The sequence below is a fragment of the Callorhinus ursinus genome, unplaced genomic scaffold (genome assembly GCF_003265705.2).
Source record: "Callorhinus ursinus isolate GAN/ISIS: 27379988/994484 unplaced genomic scaffold, GSC_fseal_2.0 scaffold151, whole genome shotgun sequence".
Classification (NCBI taxonomy): domain Eukaryota; kingdom Metazoa; phylum Chordata; class Mammalia; order Carnivora; family Otariidae; genus Callorhinus; species Callorhinus ursinus.
The window spans coordinates 1-17,551 of record NW_027397213.1 but is presented as its reverse complement, the minus strand read 5'-3'; the positions used below and the strand labels follow the sequence as shown (position 1 = coordinate 17,551).

The 17,551-nt window shown below is 41.1% G+C and overlaps 1 protein-coding gene across 1 annotated transcript in view; it reads left to right on the top strand.

The window, feature by feature from the left end:
- IMPG1 (interphotoreceptor matrix proteoglycan 1) overlaps positions 1-13,753 on the top strand; it is a 70,424-nt gene extending 56,671 nt beyond the window's left edge. Inside the window, 3 exon segments of the mRNA XM_073890421.1 lie at positions 6,507-6,702; positions 12,075-12,147; positions 13,676-13,753. Of these exon segments, the coding sequence (XP_073746522.1) occupies positions 6,507-6,702; positions 12,075-12,147; positions 13,676-13,753 (347 nt within the window).
- The last annotated feature ends 3,798 nt before the right edge of the window (positions 13,754-17,551 follow it).

Below are 17,551 nucleotides of genomic sequence, written 5' to 3'. Positions count from 1 at the left end.
GAGCGGACTCACTCCCTCTGTAGGTGCAGCGAATCCTGGAATGTTCTCAGGATCTGGGAAAATAAACCAGATGGGCCTGTGTGGAAGGTGAGGTCCCTGCATTATAACTCAAAGGCACCCTCAGGGGACAGGCATATTTATATAGATTACTGAGTGCTGAGCACCAAACACTGTATTAGGGTAACATTCACATCTTGAGAAGGAAATAGACTACCAGTGCAGCATTAAGATTTTGTGGGCTCTAGGCCTTCTGTGAATATTAATAAAATATTAACATTAATTAATAAAAATACTTAAAATTCGAGGCACATGGGGGGCATAGTCAGTTCTGCCCCGGTCTCTTGGTTTCCGCTCAGGTCATGATCTCAGGGTCGTGAGATGGAGCCCGGAGACTGGGCCCTGTGCTCAGCACAGCCTGCTTGAGACTCCCTCTCCTTCTCTTGCTGCTGCTCACGATCTCTCAAACAAATTTTAAAAACTTTTTAAAATCAGTCAGTAAAAATACCTAAAATTATATCTTATGAGTCAATAAAAATACCTAAAATTATATCTTATGAGTCAATAAAAATACCTAAAATTATATCTTATGACTTATTATATCTTATGGTATAAAAATGAATATCCAGCGTGGATCATATTGTTTTTTTTCTCATTTTAAAGAATTTAAAACATGTTCTTGAGCGCTTAAGAGTATAGGGGCTAAGCGTGTGTCCTGCGCCCTGCAAACTACCAGTGGTTGGGACGGGTTGATTTGTCATTCTTTGCTGCTCTAGGCAAAGACCTCCCCTCCTGACCACCAACGAAACTGGGACCTCCAAGCCTTGGCTATGAGTTGGGAGGGGAAGGAGAGATGGTCTTACAGCTGCCCTCACCCCATCCCTCCTCCCCCCCCCCCCCCGCAGCGGTAGGTGCGCGCACCTGGCCGGCTTTACTCCCCCCGCCAACCGTGGGAAATCTAGTCACTGAGTCCAGGTGGGAGGCTTGGTGACGCTGGGCGCCAGGGCGCTGAGGGCCCGCCTGCCTCGGACCTCCGGAGCCCTAGCTCTGCCTTATGGGAACGGGAAAAGATGATCCAGGAGTTTCCACCACCCTCCCCCAGCCGTCGAGGCCCGACCTGTCGCGGTCATCACGCAGTACTAATGGCTCTATCTGCCGTACCCTGGAGCTCCTTCCGCCACCGCGCGAATTCCTTCCAGACTTCTCTTCCCTCCACCAGTGCTCACCGCACAGTGGTTTTTAAGAAGACAGAAAGCCGTTGGGGCTCTTAGAATTTCATCCCTTAAATCTTCCTACTTCTGTTGCTCTTGAGTGCCATCTAGCGAACACTCGGTTTCATCACACTGAAATGGGCTGCTGGAGGGCTTGGAGAGGCGTCCCTGCAAAAGACGTTCGAACAGGTCCTCAGCCCAGGCCAGCCCAGGGGAAGCCTGAGTTTCAGCCAAACTGAGCTGAAATCTCGCCTTAGGACAGGACCCAATCAAAGGAGATGCTTCACTTCCTGTCCAACACGTGAGTGGTGCCACAGAACGCAAGAGAAGGGCATAATGAAATTATAAAGAACAGGGCAGAAAGGCAATCAATCAGTTCGGGGGCAAGTGACAGGACGGTCTGCTGTACGTGGGAAAGGGGCGCCGTGCAATGAACTGGGGTTAGAGACATGCGCACCAGACACCCTCAGAGGCCTGAGAGACGGGGAGAGTCTTTTTTCAGGCCTGACAAGCATGACAAGAAGCTTGAGAAAGACAGTCTTGGACCGTCAGGGTCCTATGAATTTATAAACTGCTTGGTGACCAAAACCATAATCTTTTTAATGTTAACTGTAAAATGCCTCAAAGTGTTCCCTGCAGGCAAGGAACATTTATTTAAATGCTTTTGATCACATGATGAAGAGCTAAGGGACATCCTTCTTCAGTCAGCCAGTTGGGAATGCTTTTCAGGACCTTTGGCACAGAGATAAAAAGACAGTACATAAGCAAATCAGGGGAGAAACTGATACATAAAATGTGCTTACACTGGACATCTCAGAATGATATGCCCAAGTCCCACATAGCAGCTCACTTCCTTCAAGCTGTGGTCATTGCTGTCACATTTGAGCAACAGGAACAAATGTGGAGTTGCTGTAGTATCAGACTGTGCTTCTCTAAGCAAACATTCTGCCTGATGAAGGAGTTTGGGCAGACAGTGGTTTTGAGCTCTTGTTTAGTTAAGAGAGCCTTTGTTCAAAGCAAAGCATTTGTGGAAGTCTGATATGTGAACCGGCAAGAGGAAAGATGCTGGCATGTTTGGGCCTCTCACCATCCCCACCATCCCTTGTTAGCCCCTTGGACCCTGAGGTGTCTCCTGGAAACCCCATATTGGAAAACCACTAGAATGATGTCAAAAGCTGAACATTGTAAGCAGACATGTGGATGCTAATCTAGGGTTATACTTTCTAGCTAAAATGGACTTCAGGGAGCACCTGGGTGGCTCAGTCGGTTAAGCGACTGCCTTGGGCTCAGGCCATGATCCTGGAGTCCTGGGACTGAGCCCCACATCGGGCTCCCTGCTCAGCAGGGAGTCTGCTTCTCCTTCTGCCCCTCACCCCTCTCATGCTCTCTCTCATTCTCTCTCAAATAAATAAATAAAATATTTTAAAAAAATAAAATGGACTTCAGTTTCCTCACTTATGAAAATGAGGTCAGTGATATCTGCTCTGGAAGGTGGTTGTGAATATTAATGAAGACATGGTTGAAGTGCCCAGCACAATGCCAAACACAAAATGGCCCTCAATAAATGCGAGCTCCCTGTTCATATAAATAACTGTCATTGCACTCCTGGTGAAGCTGGAGGTTCAAGATCATGATCCCTAAGGCTACGTCAGGGCAAGGCCTGAAATGGAATGACATTAATGCTTTGACTACCTCCAGAATCCACATGGGAAGCTGGGGATGAAGACAGGACCTCTTGGTGTCAGGATGGACCTGGAACTTTCCTACCAGCTGCAAACGAGCAGCTCCTGACACGGCTCTACACACTAAGGCCAAGTGCCATGGACTGCCTCTACACAGAGATTGTCAAATTTGCTGTGTAGAAGAGCTACCTAAGTAAGTTAAGGACAGAAAATTAATTCATTTTGCCAGCAAGCAATTATAGTAAGCCCCAGAGGCTACGCCAAACGATGGTAGGTGTTTGGTGGGTGTGGTACAGGCCCATGAAGAAACCTCTCTATAGTGCCATAAAAAGAATGTATTGAAAGAGGGCTTAAGCAAATCCAGAAAGCTAAGGCAATTATAGACCAACTAGTCTATGCACCAGTCATGAGGACTTCACTTCTTCAAAGTCACACACACAGCTTGATTATGACTTGAAAATATTCTTCTAGAAAATGGCATCCAGTTGTACTCTTCTTAACCAACTATGGATCTCAAGTCTCTTTTGTCTTCCTTCTTTCCAAGCTACACACTGTTCAGGTTGTTGCTACATCATGTTTACATAATGTATTGATCAAATCAAGAGCAGAGTGGAGGAAGTTCAGACTGATTTTGTGCAAATTTTATTTTGTGCAAAGCCCTGGTGATGTATTAAGGAGGAGGCAAATAGTCGTATGGCCTAAGGTGACTGATGAATATGCCCATCATTCTAAGGAGAAATGTCTTTGGGATATGACAAAGAAAGAAAATGACAACAGTATAGGGAAACCTTCGCTTAAAAAATTTCTACTAAACTTTCATCCATTGTACAATCTCTTCTCTTCCGTGGCGCCTCCTCCCTATGATCAGCGCACATCCAGTTCTCAGTCTTCGCCTGAAGTCCGAAGTTTTAGGTGCCCCCTCAAGATTGGTATGTAAGTAGAGGGCCATCAACATACCTAGGAAAAGTATTTTTGAAGTATAATAACGGAAGCAGTACGGGCTGCTTCACAAATTAAATTTCTAAATATGATCTCTTCTATTAACGATTCTAATTAACGGCAACTGCCTTTTCATGCCTGGTCCCACAACTCCCCCTCTTGGCTCTTTCCTTCCCCGGCACTGCCCCTCACACAGAGGATCCACACAAACAGCCTTGGGCTTTGCAACACTCAACTTCTGAGTCTCAGCTTCCTCATCTGCAAAGTGAGCAAATGCGTGAGAAGGTTCTAAAATACCTTTCAGCTCTAACATTGTATCTAAAATGTAAGATTTTATCTAAGGGTAAAATTAAAATCTAAAGCAATTAGTTGGTCGGAAATTCTTAATGCTGAAGATTTTGAAGGGCCACGCTGATATGTGTTGGATCAATGAATGTTGTCTTAGTACCCAGGAAAGTATACACAGCAAATACACAACAAACAAAAACTAAGCTTGGTGATTTGAACTCTCCTACTTCTCTGTGGACTGGTCCTGAATAAATAACACGGGGAAAGCAAGTTGTCTATGAACTAGGTGCATTTGTTTTTCAAATATATCTGGTCTAGGGTCCCTGAATGTGGATAAGTTTATTTCTCCAACGTTGCCTTATTGTGTTCTGTTCAGCTTTACTGGTGCCTAGACTATGCCTAGCTGGGCTGAAGGAAATGACAGTAAAACAGTAACATTTTTTTAATGGGAAACTCATTTGGTTATCACACATTTGCTATTACTCTTCAGAGGGGTAGAACCTGTGCGTTCCATCAGCTTTCCTAGTTAATATATTTCTCTGCTGCGGAGAGAAGGAAATGGAGCTCCTTGACTATTCCCCCCTGATTTCCGTTATCAAGACTACAAGCCTTGAGTGTAAGGTCACTGACAGCTGTTATTTATTAAACCTGGCCCTGGATGTGAATCGCCTGGGTTGTCAGGGTAAGTCTGAGTCATTTTCTGAACAGTGACAAGGATCCCCTAACATGGCCAGCTTTAGGAACTTTCAAGCAGACGAAGCCAGTTCACATTAGTCAGTCCTGCTTGCCCATAAGGGACCCTCACGTTGCAAAGAAATACAACTTCACGTGAAGTCATTTAGCAGGTCTACCTGCTGGGAGCCCCAGACACGGTTTTTCCTGCTCTTGCCCCAGCGCTGGGGCTGGTTTTACTAATCTCCCTCGCTATCACTTCTGCCACCACTAGGAGGCGCTGGATGAATGAGCCTAAAGGTTCATCGGCATTCTCACCCCATACCGTGTCCTAGTGACCCTGCGCAGAGCTTCTGTGGGCAGTAAACTTGACAAAGCCACTATGTTTCCCACTTGAAGATTCACAAAAGACATTAGCTTATTAATGACCCTAAGAAATTTAAAAGTGAAAAGAGAAGGGGGATAAGTTTGGAGGGAAGAGGGAGAAAGAGAAACAAGGGAGAGAGAAAGCTGTTACGTTTACGTCACCCTGCATTTCGGGGGAGGGGAAAAAGCTTATTTAGCCACCAACCTCTTCTTAGTATAAAACCTATTAAGTCCTGCTGAATTAGAGTTCTGCAAATGTTCCCACTTGGGAAATACAGGACCAGCTGATCACTTGAAATCATCCTAATTCTGACAATGCTATTTACAGATCTTTGAACGCACAGTTCTGATGAGCCCCTTCCCTCACCCGGAAATCCTCCCCGGCCTCCCCCTGCCTATAGAGTCCAAATTCCTTAGCATGGCCTTTGAGACCTACCAGAATTTGGCCTTATCTTTCCAGTCTTGGTTCCCTGCCTTCCTGTCCATGAGTGTCTGCTGCCTCCTAAGTGGGTCTCCCGGGCTCTCTCTTCTCCTGTCTGTTGCTTCCCCACCTCTGTGCCTCTGCTCGTGCTGCTCCGTCCGGTCGGGATGCCTGTCATAGTCTTTGCACGTACAAATGCCATTCACTTTAAATAAATGAAACAATGACCTGAAACAAATAGATCTCTAGTCTCTCAAAAACAGAGACTAGAGATCTATTTGAACTTTAATAGGGGAAAAATGATTAATCCAAAGGAAAGATCTCTTAACATTAAGGCCTAAGGAATCAGCAAGGGACTAAGAGAAAGATACTTTTTAAATGAGGAAATTGTCCTGAGCTCTCAAAACCATCCACATATATGACTGCTTGGCTACTTTATAAGGTATACCTGATCTTAAGTACATATTTTCACAACTCATCTCTGCAGAAAATGCTTACCTTAAAAACCTAACAAACAAAAAAATCTTAATTCTCTAATGCAGCGGTTACCGAACGTGCTCTCCAGATGCAGCAGCGTCACCTGAGACCTCCTTAGAAACACAGATTCTCAGTCACCGTACTAAGCCCTCTGCTTCAGAGACTCTGAGGATGGGGCCAGGAACCTGTGTTTTAACAAGGCCTCTGGTTGATTCTGATGCCCAACCAAGTTTGTGCATAATTATATTCATAGTAAATATGTTATCACCTGTGTCCATAATCTCAAAGATACAGAAATGTGCATTTCACTTTTCACTCCAGTCTGTTACCATTACTGGACAACCCACTCCAAAATGGAGTGATGGCAAATCTCTTTGGTCTCTGGCCTTTGACTTCCACCAGGTCGCTGCACGGGCATCCACGTAGTCATTAAAACCCGCCCATCTCTTACAGCGGATCAAGCAGATCCCTGCAAATTCCTGGCCTGTGGCGAATTTGCCGAATGTGTGAAAAATGAGCGGACCAAGGAAGCAGAGTGTCACTGCTGACCAGGGCGCGTGAGCCGGGGGCGTGGGCACCACCGGGACCCGGGCCTCTGTGCCCCCACAGAGGAATGTGAGGTCATCCAGGGAAAGGGAGCTCCGTGCAGGTAGGTCGAGCACAGTCACTTTATAGACCCAGGAATTTGTTATTCTTGCTTTTGAGAAACCTATCGTTAGAATGAATGCATACGTTCCTCTAAATCCACGGGTTCTCGATCTCCAATGCACATCAAAATCTCCCAGAGGAGGACTTCTTTTAACACATGGCCGGGCCCTGTTGTGCTCTTTTTTGATGCAGCAGGTCTGGGTAGGGCCCAGGTAAGGCTGCTGCTGGCGGTCCAAGGACCACACTTTGAGACCACTGCTCTGGCCTTTCAGCAGTATTTCAGTAAGACCAACAAGGGAAGGAAAAAGAGCCTGTTGTCAGCTTCAAGACCAATACTACATGGTCTCCTACCTTAATTGGTGTTGAGGGGTGTGTGTGTGTAATATTTGTTTTTTCCCTCTTTGTGAATATAGCTTTCATCATGAGAAATTTGGAAAATACAGAGAATTATGAGAAAGAAAAATCATGTGATATTCATCATATTAACTGTTCTTATCTTGTGATGCACATGTTATTACAGAATGTTTACATAGAATGTCCTAAAGCAAAATGGAATCAGACCGGCTTCTTTTATACACAGCTTTTTTACATAGAACATTCCCCCATGTCATTAAATATTTTCTGTACCATCATTTTTAATGATTACATAGTAGTCTAGTCTATAGACATGGTATGTTTAATCAGTCCTTTATTTCCAACAGAAAGGTTAAGAGAAGCTCTTAAGAAGAGGGAAAAGGAGGCAAGATATAACTGGCCTTCTATTCACAAACCAGACTTCAGGGTGTAGGTGGCATTATGAACGATCAGGGAACACAGAGGCCCCTAACGCTTCTCCAAGTCCTGTGACACCTAGATCAAGTCCACACATGCACTCTGCCCGCCCGTGGAGGGCTTCTTCCTGAGCCTGACTCGCGTTTCCCAGTCAAGAGTCTCCAATCACACACACCTGAACATCTCCCCAGTGGTGATCACCTGAGACCCATATCTTGAGTAGATCTTCCTGTGTTTGTTTTTACTGTCCTCTTAATCATTCTAGTGGCCACAGTCTCTAATTTCCCTCTAATTTCCCCAGTCTCTAATAATCCCTCTAACCAGGGAGCTCATGGCCATCTGCTTACTCCATCAACAAGAAGCTAGAGAGATTTAGCCTTTCTCTTCATGAAACATACCCTGTTCTTTCAAAGTATTCACACTTTAAAGACAATGACTTAACCCAATTATGGTTAAGAAGCAATATTCTGGAGTCAAATTGTGATGGAAATTTTGGTTCGGGGCACCTGGGTGGCTCAGTCGGTTAAGTGTCTCAGGTCACGATCTTGGGGTCCTGCGATCGAGCCCCGCTTTGGGCTCCCTGCTCAGCGGGAAGTCTGCTTCTCCCTCTGCCTGCCACTCCCCCTGCTTGTGCTCTATCAAATAAATAAATAAGTAAACCTTCTAAAAAATTTTTTTGGCTTAGCAATTTACTAATCAAGTGACCTTGGACCAATTAACGTCTCAAAATCTCAATTCCCTCATTGGATAATGAAACTAATAAAACCCACCTATTAGGTTACTGCAAGGAGTAAATGAAATTGTTTATAAAGCATCTTTACAAAGAACATAAAACACAAGAATATCCATTCAAGTGAGTGAGGATTATGATAATGCTGTCAACTTTCTCCAAGTTAATCTCAATCCCAACAGGATTTTATATGGAATTTGACATTCTGGTTCTAAATTTCTTCTGGAAATGAAAATGTACAACAGAAAATCTTGAAGTACAATGATGGAGAGGTTGGTCTGAAGGACAGTAATACATAAAATAATATTTAGAACACTAAGATGGACAATAAATATACAGAACAAATATATATAAGCCCCAAATAGACCCTTATATTTAGACTATTTTAACAAGCATTTCAAATCAGTAGCAGAAGTATGGACTGGTCAGTAATGTTTAGAATACAACTGGCCTTCCATTTAGGAAAGAAATAAAATTAGTTTTTTACTATACACCAATCCATTCTATATCAAAGATTGAAACCTAAAATCAAAACTTTGAAAGTATGAGGAAAACTATTTTTAAAACCATTTGTATAATCCTGGGCTAAAAAAGCCTTCCATAATTAAGACACCAATTTCACATGACATTAAAAGGAGAATTTCCACAGGGGGAAAAGTCACCATAAATAAAATTAACATATTAACAAGGTGGGAGAAAAATATTTGTAACCTATCTTAATATCGTAAAGGTTGAACATCCATAATCATCGGAGCTCCTACACATCAATAAAAGACAAGCATGCTAATATTAAAATGGGCAAAGAATACACAAGGGCAATTCATAGAAGAAATCCAGATGACCAAGAAAACATAGGCAAAGATGCACTCAGTCTCACTATAATTAGGGAAATCCAAAAACAATAAAGAGGTATCATTTGTTACTCATGAGTTCAGTAAAAAATGTTAATACTATCCAATGTGAGTAATGTCAGGGAAAACTAGTCCTATCAAGCATTGCTGGTGGATGTGTAAATTGGAAAAAACCTTTCTCCAAGAAATATTTGTTGGTATTGATAAAATTTTAAATTTGATTCATATACTCTACTTTTAGACAACTATTCCTACACAAATAGTTGCATTTGTGCACTAAGATATGTTTATAAAAACGTTCCCAGCATCACGGCTTTGAATCGTGAAACAACTGCACAGCGCCTCTGTGGACAAATAGTTAAGTGTGGTGTATCAGTCACTACGGAACACAACAGTTAAAAGCAATAATATAGTCTACCAGAGCTGCCATAGAAATAAGACATTTTATTAAATGAGAAAAGTAAGTTGCAGAATAATAGATCCTGTTTGGGTAATAATTTAATAATAAAACTATGTATACTTAGAAGTATACTAGTTTCAACTATATGGCATTACCATTTTATCAGTAACAAATCATCAAACATTGGCAACTTTGTATGGTTCGCTCAAATATGTAGGAAAAGCATAGCAAATACGTGGAATGACAGACACACTCAGCTACTATCCCGGTTAACTATGGAAAGGAGTAGAATTGCTCAGTGTTAAATGTTAAACCTTGATCTCAGCATGAGGACAAACCCCACGGCCCCCACAAGCCGCCTCAGAACTGAAGCACAGGGGTGCTGAGGGTCCGCCCTGGATCCCTGATCCCACTACTGTTCCTCCCAGATGCCATCATGTATGTGACTCTGACAGTTTATTTATGTGAGGATCAGGTGACCGTTTAAGACCTTATCAACCATAACTGAAGACGGTGATTAAACCGGAGGCTTTAGAGTGAGACCTGAGTTAAAGCTCTATCCCAGCTTGTTGTGACCTGAAGCAACTTTGAGCCCCACATTTCTCGTCCATATAATGGGGATGACAGGAATACATTCATGGGTTTGGGTGAGGAGTAAAGCAGATGCTCTTCAGGGTAAACCGCTCTGCTGCAGGCATTATTGGAGCCATTTGGTAATTATCCACCAAGGGCAGCCCCGTTAAGGAGAAACCTGAGTCCCTACCTGGCGTTTAAACCTAAACTCAGAAGCAAATCAGCCCACGGCACTAAAGTGCTGTTAACACTGAAAGCAGCACTCTCTAAAGCATCATAAACTCGGCTGCATTTTTTGTTAGTCTACCTGAAAGTGAAGAAAAGAGATAGGAAAATTATATTGAGGGCAGGTCCCTTACTGAGATGAGTCCATGGATACACAACGAACATTTTCAGTTTGTTTTCTTGGTCATTCTACGGCCATCATTCTATTTTCACCTTCGTTTTTCCTTCTTTTCCTCAATTCAGTACTTAACAATATACTCCATACATTTTTCGTTTTCTTAAATTTTAATTGTCCTAAACACATATTCAGTTATATTAAGAACTTGGCAAAAATTCTCCCAAGAATAAACAAAATTTTCATTTTCAAAGGTCCCTTTTTTAGCTTAATGAGTTTGACTTTTATTAATTACAATTATCATTTTACATATGCAGAAAATGCAAATCTAGATCTAATAGAGTAAATTACTTATGACTTTTCCTCCTCAGATCTAAAAATTTTTACTTTGTCCTTTAATTTAATAGGCCTAATGTGTTCTCTGTGATGTTTTTAAATGATAATGAAAATTATTTCCAAATATAGGAGGCAGATTAAGGAAATGATGATGCAAAGTGACATCTATGAGGATATTTTAATAAGGAAGTACTTGTCTTAACTACAGTAAGATCACAGATTTACTCACTTGCTACACCTCAGACAAGGGAGGGATCCAATTTTTATCTCTAGTAGCTGTCCCTAATCCCTTATGAGCACTTTCTCCACTGAATGGGGAAGGGGTGGCGGGGAAGGGACCAAGACAGGGAGGGGTTAGAGTTTAATATAGTCCAATCCGATTTTAAAAACTTCATCTGATTAATAGTTGGAGCAATCAATTTAGGCAACTCAGTTCCCTTGGAGTATATAATCAGGCTCAAAAATCCTTTCCCTTTCCTTCCTTTCTCCAAGGTGGTGCATAAATGTTTGGGGAGTGGGGGCAGAGGCCTCTTCTTGCCTCACCAGGCCCTTTGGAAAGTTTCTATCCTCATATTTCCTTCACCTGTGATCTCTTAGTTCTGACCCCAGGCACCTACCCATCCCTTAGTACTCTGAGCCTCCAAGTCACCCAGCCCGGGTAAGTAGGAGCCAGAAATGCTGCCTTAGCTGGTGATGGAAGGAACAAGGAGCCTGTCCTCCAACCACACCTCCCAGATAGGCTCTTCTTCCTAGAGTGATACCCTCTCTCTGCCTTTCCCTGAAATTATAATGGACATAATGTTGGGAGAAAGAAAACCATTTACTGATAAGGGAACATATGTCAGAAAGTATTCTCCAAATATTATATCCATCTTATAATGTAAAGAGGGAAAAGGCAAGATGCAAAATGTGTATACACTATCATCAGAAATTATATAACATGTATATTAAAAAGTCTGGAATTATAGACATCAAATTTTAAAATTACTTTTATTTTTAAACTGTGTGAACAAATGTCATGGCACAGTTGTTTTTCAGCAACCACGACTCAGAACCTGACTTTAAAAATAACGCAAAAAAAATAATAACTCCACTTTTTGCAAGATGAAGTTATCACTCATCTTTCCCATGAGCTTTGTTCAATCCTTTTGACACCATTGCCTAAGAAACAGTATGCCAACTGGAAGGCAAAACTCAGGGGCGGTTGCAGAGAGCATAGTTCTTCTAGCTCTAGTGGAAAGCACCTGCAAAAATAGGCTATCCATTTTCATTTTCATATTAATTTTAAAGCTAAAATAGTAGAAAGCTGTAGTTGCTATTAATGTTGATAAGCCCAGGAAATAGGATACCATGTTTTTGCTTTCTTTTGTAGATCGCTGGGTCACTCTAAAAATCAAGCATTCAAAACCAGTGTTAAGAAGTTGCAACATCAGCAAAATAACAAGGTAAAATAATACTTTCATATGTTGGTTTTGATTATTGAATTTTAAAGAAAATTTAAAACATTTCTAGGTCTGACTCTTGTTTTTTTTTAAAGATTTTATTTATTTATTTGAGAGAGAGAGAATGAGAGATAGAGAACACGAGAAGAAGAGGGTCAGAGGGAGAAGCAGACTCCCCGCTGAGCAGGGAGCCCGATGCGGAACTCGATCCCAGGACTCCAGGATCATGACCTGAGCCGAAGGCAGTTGCTTAACCAACTGAGCCACCCAGGTGCCCCTGACTCTTGTTTTAAATAGAGATAAGTGAGAGCACTTTTCCTTTATTTGCCAAGCTTTTTAATTTAGTATTGTAAGGTGGGGGCACTGAATGCATTTCTTGGTGTGAGGAAGACAGAGACAGAAGGCTGGCATTAACTGAAACATATACATAAAACAATAAAAAACAAATGACCCAGGTAGTTTTATTCACTTTTTCTTATAAAAATATACATGCAATTTATCAAATGCATTGCAACAGGTTGCAATTTTCATAATTTATATTCCTGGAACTGAATAATTTTATGCATATTCTTATAAAATATCTTCAGTGATTTCAAATAATGAGCAAAAGCAAAGGTATGTAGAGAAACAGAGGAAACATAACTTGCGAATGAGTAACTTCAAAAATTCCTAAAAGTTCATCCTCAGATGAATGTTCCTTTCAGTGTCCTAGATATCCCTTTCAAATTATTCATCCAACTTATTTTACTAAAATAGTTATCTTACAAAGGGAAATAACTTATCTATATCCAGGTTAAATATAGAAATTTTTAAAAAATAACTTTTGAGAAAATACCTTGGACAGCTTTTAGTCTAAAATAAAAAATTTCAAAAAAATTAGACCATCTTTGATGGTAAAAGTGAGTGATAATCAGCCAGTGCCCACTCTACCTGAAATCTATAGAGTCGGGTGGAAACAAACACCTCGAAGCTTGCACTTGAAACAAGTTACTACCATCAATAGACAGTCAAGGATACCTCAGTATCCAAGCACACCAAAGGCTAATCATAATTTCCTATCTCCGGGTGCACACCGGGAAGAACGTGTGCCATTCTGATTTCCTGAAACAAAGCAAATCAGAAAGACAGAAAAAGTTCAGACTTGAACCACAAAATGACAACAAAACACCAGATCTGATATTAATAAAATGTCTGGGATGAAGCAAACACCAAGTAAATCCTAAAGTCCCAGGTAGAATTAAGGATCACATTTCATCTGAAACAGCAGAATGGAATAATCATTTCTGTTTGCCCTCTCTGCTTTAAGAGATGGTTCAGCCTGAGAATCTAAATGGGTCTAAGAAGAGATGGAATACATTCCGGCTACATTATAGAGTTAGGGATATTTTGGAGGGCATCTCCGAACCTTTCAAAGAAGATACCTAAAAGGCAAGCATATTCTTTCAAACACCAGCAGAAGTGACACTGGAATGCAATATGGATTTGACCTCAAGTGGCATTTCTTAAGTTCTTAAAACTATTTCTCTTCCAGATAATCAGGAAAAGAGATTCTGAATTACTGACTGGAGTATATGAAGAATTTAACTATCAAGATTGGGAAGGAAATTAAAAACTAAAAATGTACAGATTATAACTTAATCTGTTTTAAGAGAAATGGTCTGTTTTCTCAAGGAAAATTGTATCCACTGTTAAAAATCTGAAAACACAGGCAGGCATATTCACTGGTCATCAGAATCCAGGCATAGAGTCAACATTGAGAACCAAAACACACAATGTTTCAAATAGAGAAGCATCATGTGCTTGATGACTGGTACATTCTGCAGAAAAAGATGCTTATTATCAAAACCCAAAACACAATCATTGAAACATATTTCAGCTACTCCTGATAGTCTTCCAGCTACCCTTAAAATACTGCTCATAGATCATATACAAGTGCAACTTACTTATTGTTTAGGGGAGGTTGAACAATATATCATGAAGCAAAGCTCTTCATGTGTTACAATGTTCATAAAAGATGACTATTATGCAAGGAGAGGCAGGTCTCTCTGAATCATGGACGTATCCAGTATGTAAACACTGGTGGGGGTATATTTGTTCCACACTTCAATGTCTGTCACACACACACACACACACACACACACACACACACACACACACAAGACCTTCAGTCTTAAGCACACTAATTTTAGAAGAAATTAGTGCTTACACAGTAGATCGTATTGTTGCCAATAACTTCTGAATTGTTCCTTTAAAATAAAAAGGAAGTGGGGTTGGGTGCCTGGGTGGCTCAGTTGGTTAAGCGACTGCCTTCGGCTCAGGTCATGATCCTGGAGTCCCGGGATCGAGTCCCGCATCGGGCTTCCTGCTCAGCAGGGAGTCTGCTTCTCCCTCTGACCCTCTTCCCTCTCATGCTTTCTATCTCTCATTCTCTCTCTCTCTCAAATAAATAAATAAAATCTTAAAAAAAAAAGGAAGTGGGGTTCACATATACGTACCATGAGAAATCTCTTCTTATGACCACATAAAGCTATGTTAAAGGGGGAGAAAATGATGTTATGCTTTGTCACATAACCAATGCCTGTTTTCCACCACAGATGAACTATGTCTTCCTATAATTTAATAACTACATTGAATACTGCTGGACACTTAACTTTCCTGTATGCACGGGTAGATTGGCATCAAGGTAATCCATTTTAGTCAGTTTTTAATGTGGTACTTAATGAAAAATGATTTCTCTATTTCAAATGTTTCACTATTAATATATTTGCTGCAAAACCTTAATTTCAGTAAAATTAAGCACAATATTCATAGATTTATAATAAAATGGATCTGTTTTACCAGCTATTCCCTGGATTTGCTTTGTGGATTATGATAAATGATTTTAAGCATGATTTTCATGCTGCCAAAAGATAGCAAAATATTCAACATTGACAGCAACATTTGAGCAGTAAAACTTCAAGAATAAAAACAAATGTTTCCTAATAATAGACACAATCTTCCCCCACACACACACACACACCTGGTTACAAATCCTTAAAAATTCATTCCTGTTGGCCTCAGAAATGCATAGCATTCATCCCGATTCCCACCCCAATCCTCCCCTAAAGTGAGGAGCTGTGATATGGGATAAGGACGTCAAACTGCGCTATGTTGATCAAGTGCCACAAAGAACCATGGAAGATGTACCTACTCACTTCCATATCCCTGGAACCCAGAGGAAAACATGCTTGTTAGTAGCATGGCAGGCCGACCAAAATCACATGAAAACAATTCCACCAAGAGAGAAAATGAGGGGCGTCTTGGTGGCTCAGTCGGTTAAGCACCTGCCTTTGTCTCAGGTCATGATCTCAAGGTCCTGGGATCGAGCCCTGGAACAGGTTCCATGCTCAGCAGGGAGCCTGCTTGTCCCTCTCTCCGCCCTCACCCCGCTCCTGCTCTCTCTCTCAAATAAATAAATCATTTAAAAAATTAAAAAGATAAAAAAGAAAGGAAATGAAGATCTGACAATGATCACCTCCTCATAACGTGCCCTCCACCCTCCACATTTCAGTTGTGCTCTAACAAGAGCAGAGGATGTTGTTTTTGATGGGGAAGGAGAAGTAGGTAAACACTCCATCCTCTGTTAGAAAGGTGCCCCTCTGAAGCAAGGGCCTCTCACTCATTGGATCACCCACATTTTGGATTGGTCTTTTCCAACCAGCTAGAGAAGAGCTGTTGACCCACCTGCATCATGGTAGGTTCTAGATGAGGGGCATGAAGTAGCCTACAGAAACTATCTATATTCAAAGTCTCAGCAAGAAGGCCTCTTCTTTGGATCCCCAGTTTTTACATCCTGTGTCATCTTGTAAACAGACTGGTAAGGGCGCCTGGGGAAAGGTAGCCAAAGTTTGGGTTTTCTCTAATCTAGTCAATGTGAGTAGTCGCAGGTCACACACGGTCCTGCTTGTTCCCTGGATGGAAAACCCATAAGAATCTGGGGCCAAAACAAGGGTGTTCCAGTCACCTGAGTTCCCTTGCCTTTTCCCCCCAGCCACCCAACACAGGGTTTCCAGCTCTGGTGACTGGATGAAGCTCTGGACCCCAGACTTCTCCAACTTATTCCATCTGAGACATGGGGCAACAAGTGCAACGCTTACAACTGTTTTTTTTATAACACCCTGTAACTGTATTAAAAGCGCAAGATGCAAGAGGAAGTTCTACATAGACAGCATTTATTATTTCTATTTCCAGTACATCATTTTAGGAAAGAATCAGATACACATTTTTTTTAAGGAAATGAGGAAAAATTAAGTAACAGTTGCAATTAGATGGGTTTTCAAAAGTGAAAAGAAAATGGCCAATTAATAATCCTATTTGAGGTCTGAGGTTGAGATGATGCATAGATACAAATTAGTATTCAAGATTCTCTTTTTAATTGCACATTTTTTCCTGATTATCCTTTAAAAAATTTCTTGAAAAGTATGACAACTAAACTTACTTCATATATTAGGTGAGTGTTGGGGAAGGAAGAATACATTGACTTGAACTGAACTGAATTGTATTCAATGACCTGGTCCTGCCATGGGTAGACTCTACTTCTCAAAGTCTCTCCAACTTGATTCCTCTGTGAGGCTTTTGCACAGAACGTCTCCTTCTTGCTGGCCTTCTCCAGTGTGGCAGTGCCATTTCTACATGCTAAGAACTGGTACACCAGGTCTATCCTGATCCAAGTGTTAAAAACCATAGGTTCTGCTCCTATAGTACATACAATTCATTCTAAAACTCAGCTAAGATCTCGGAGTGCTTTGTCACCTAAAAAGTACCAGTGTTTTTTAACCTGGGGATGTAGAATCTTCAGAGGCAGACCCATTTCTTTCTCTTCCACCACTACTTTTCTCTTTATTTTTACAATTGATCCCCTCAACTTGTCCTTATTCTCATTTTTAGAGATCTTCTGTCCTCCCCTCCCTTGTTAGTTTACTTTTATTTCTTCTCAGAGAAATAAAAACCCTCAATACTTGTTATTTCTGGTAATGATACATACAGAAAACATGTCATGCCTTCTGAAGATGTGGAATGACGAAGGAGCAACTCTTTGTAAATCGACAGGGGGCTACTCAAAAAAATTTGCTTGTTTTGATTCTTTTTGTTCCACATGATTGAAGCAAAAGCATTTAAACCTCTTTCATGGTCTAGAACTAAATTATTTGACCCCTCTCAATCTTTTACCTCCTCTGTAAAAAAGGAGGTAGATCTACCACTAACATTGTATTAATTGACTGACTGATTCATTCAATAAATATTTATTCTACTTATCCAAGTACTTTTAAGGTACTTCACGTAAAGAAACCAAAGATCTAGCTAGTGGTGAGCTTGTCATATATGGCCTTTGTTATGTTGAGGTATGTTCCTTCTATAACTAATTTGT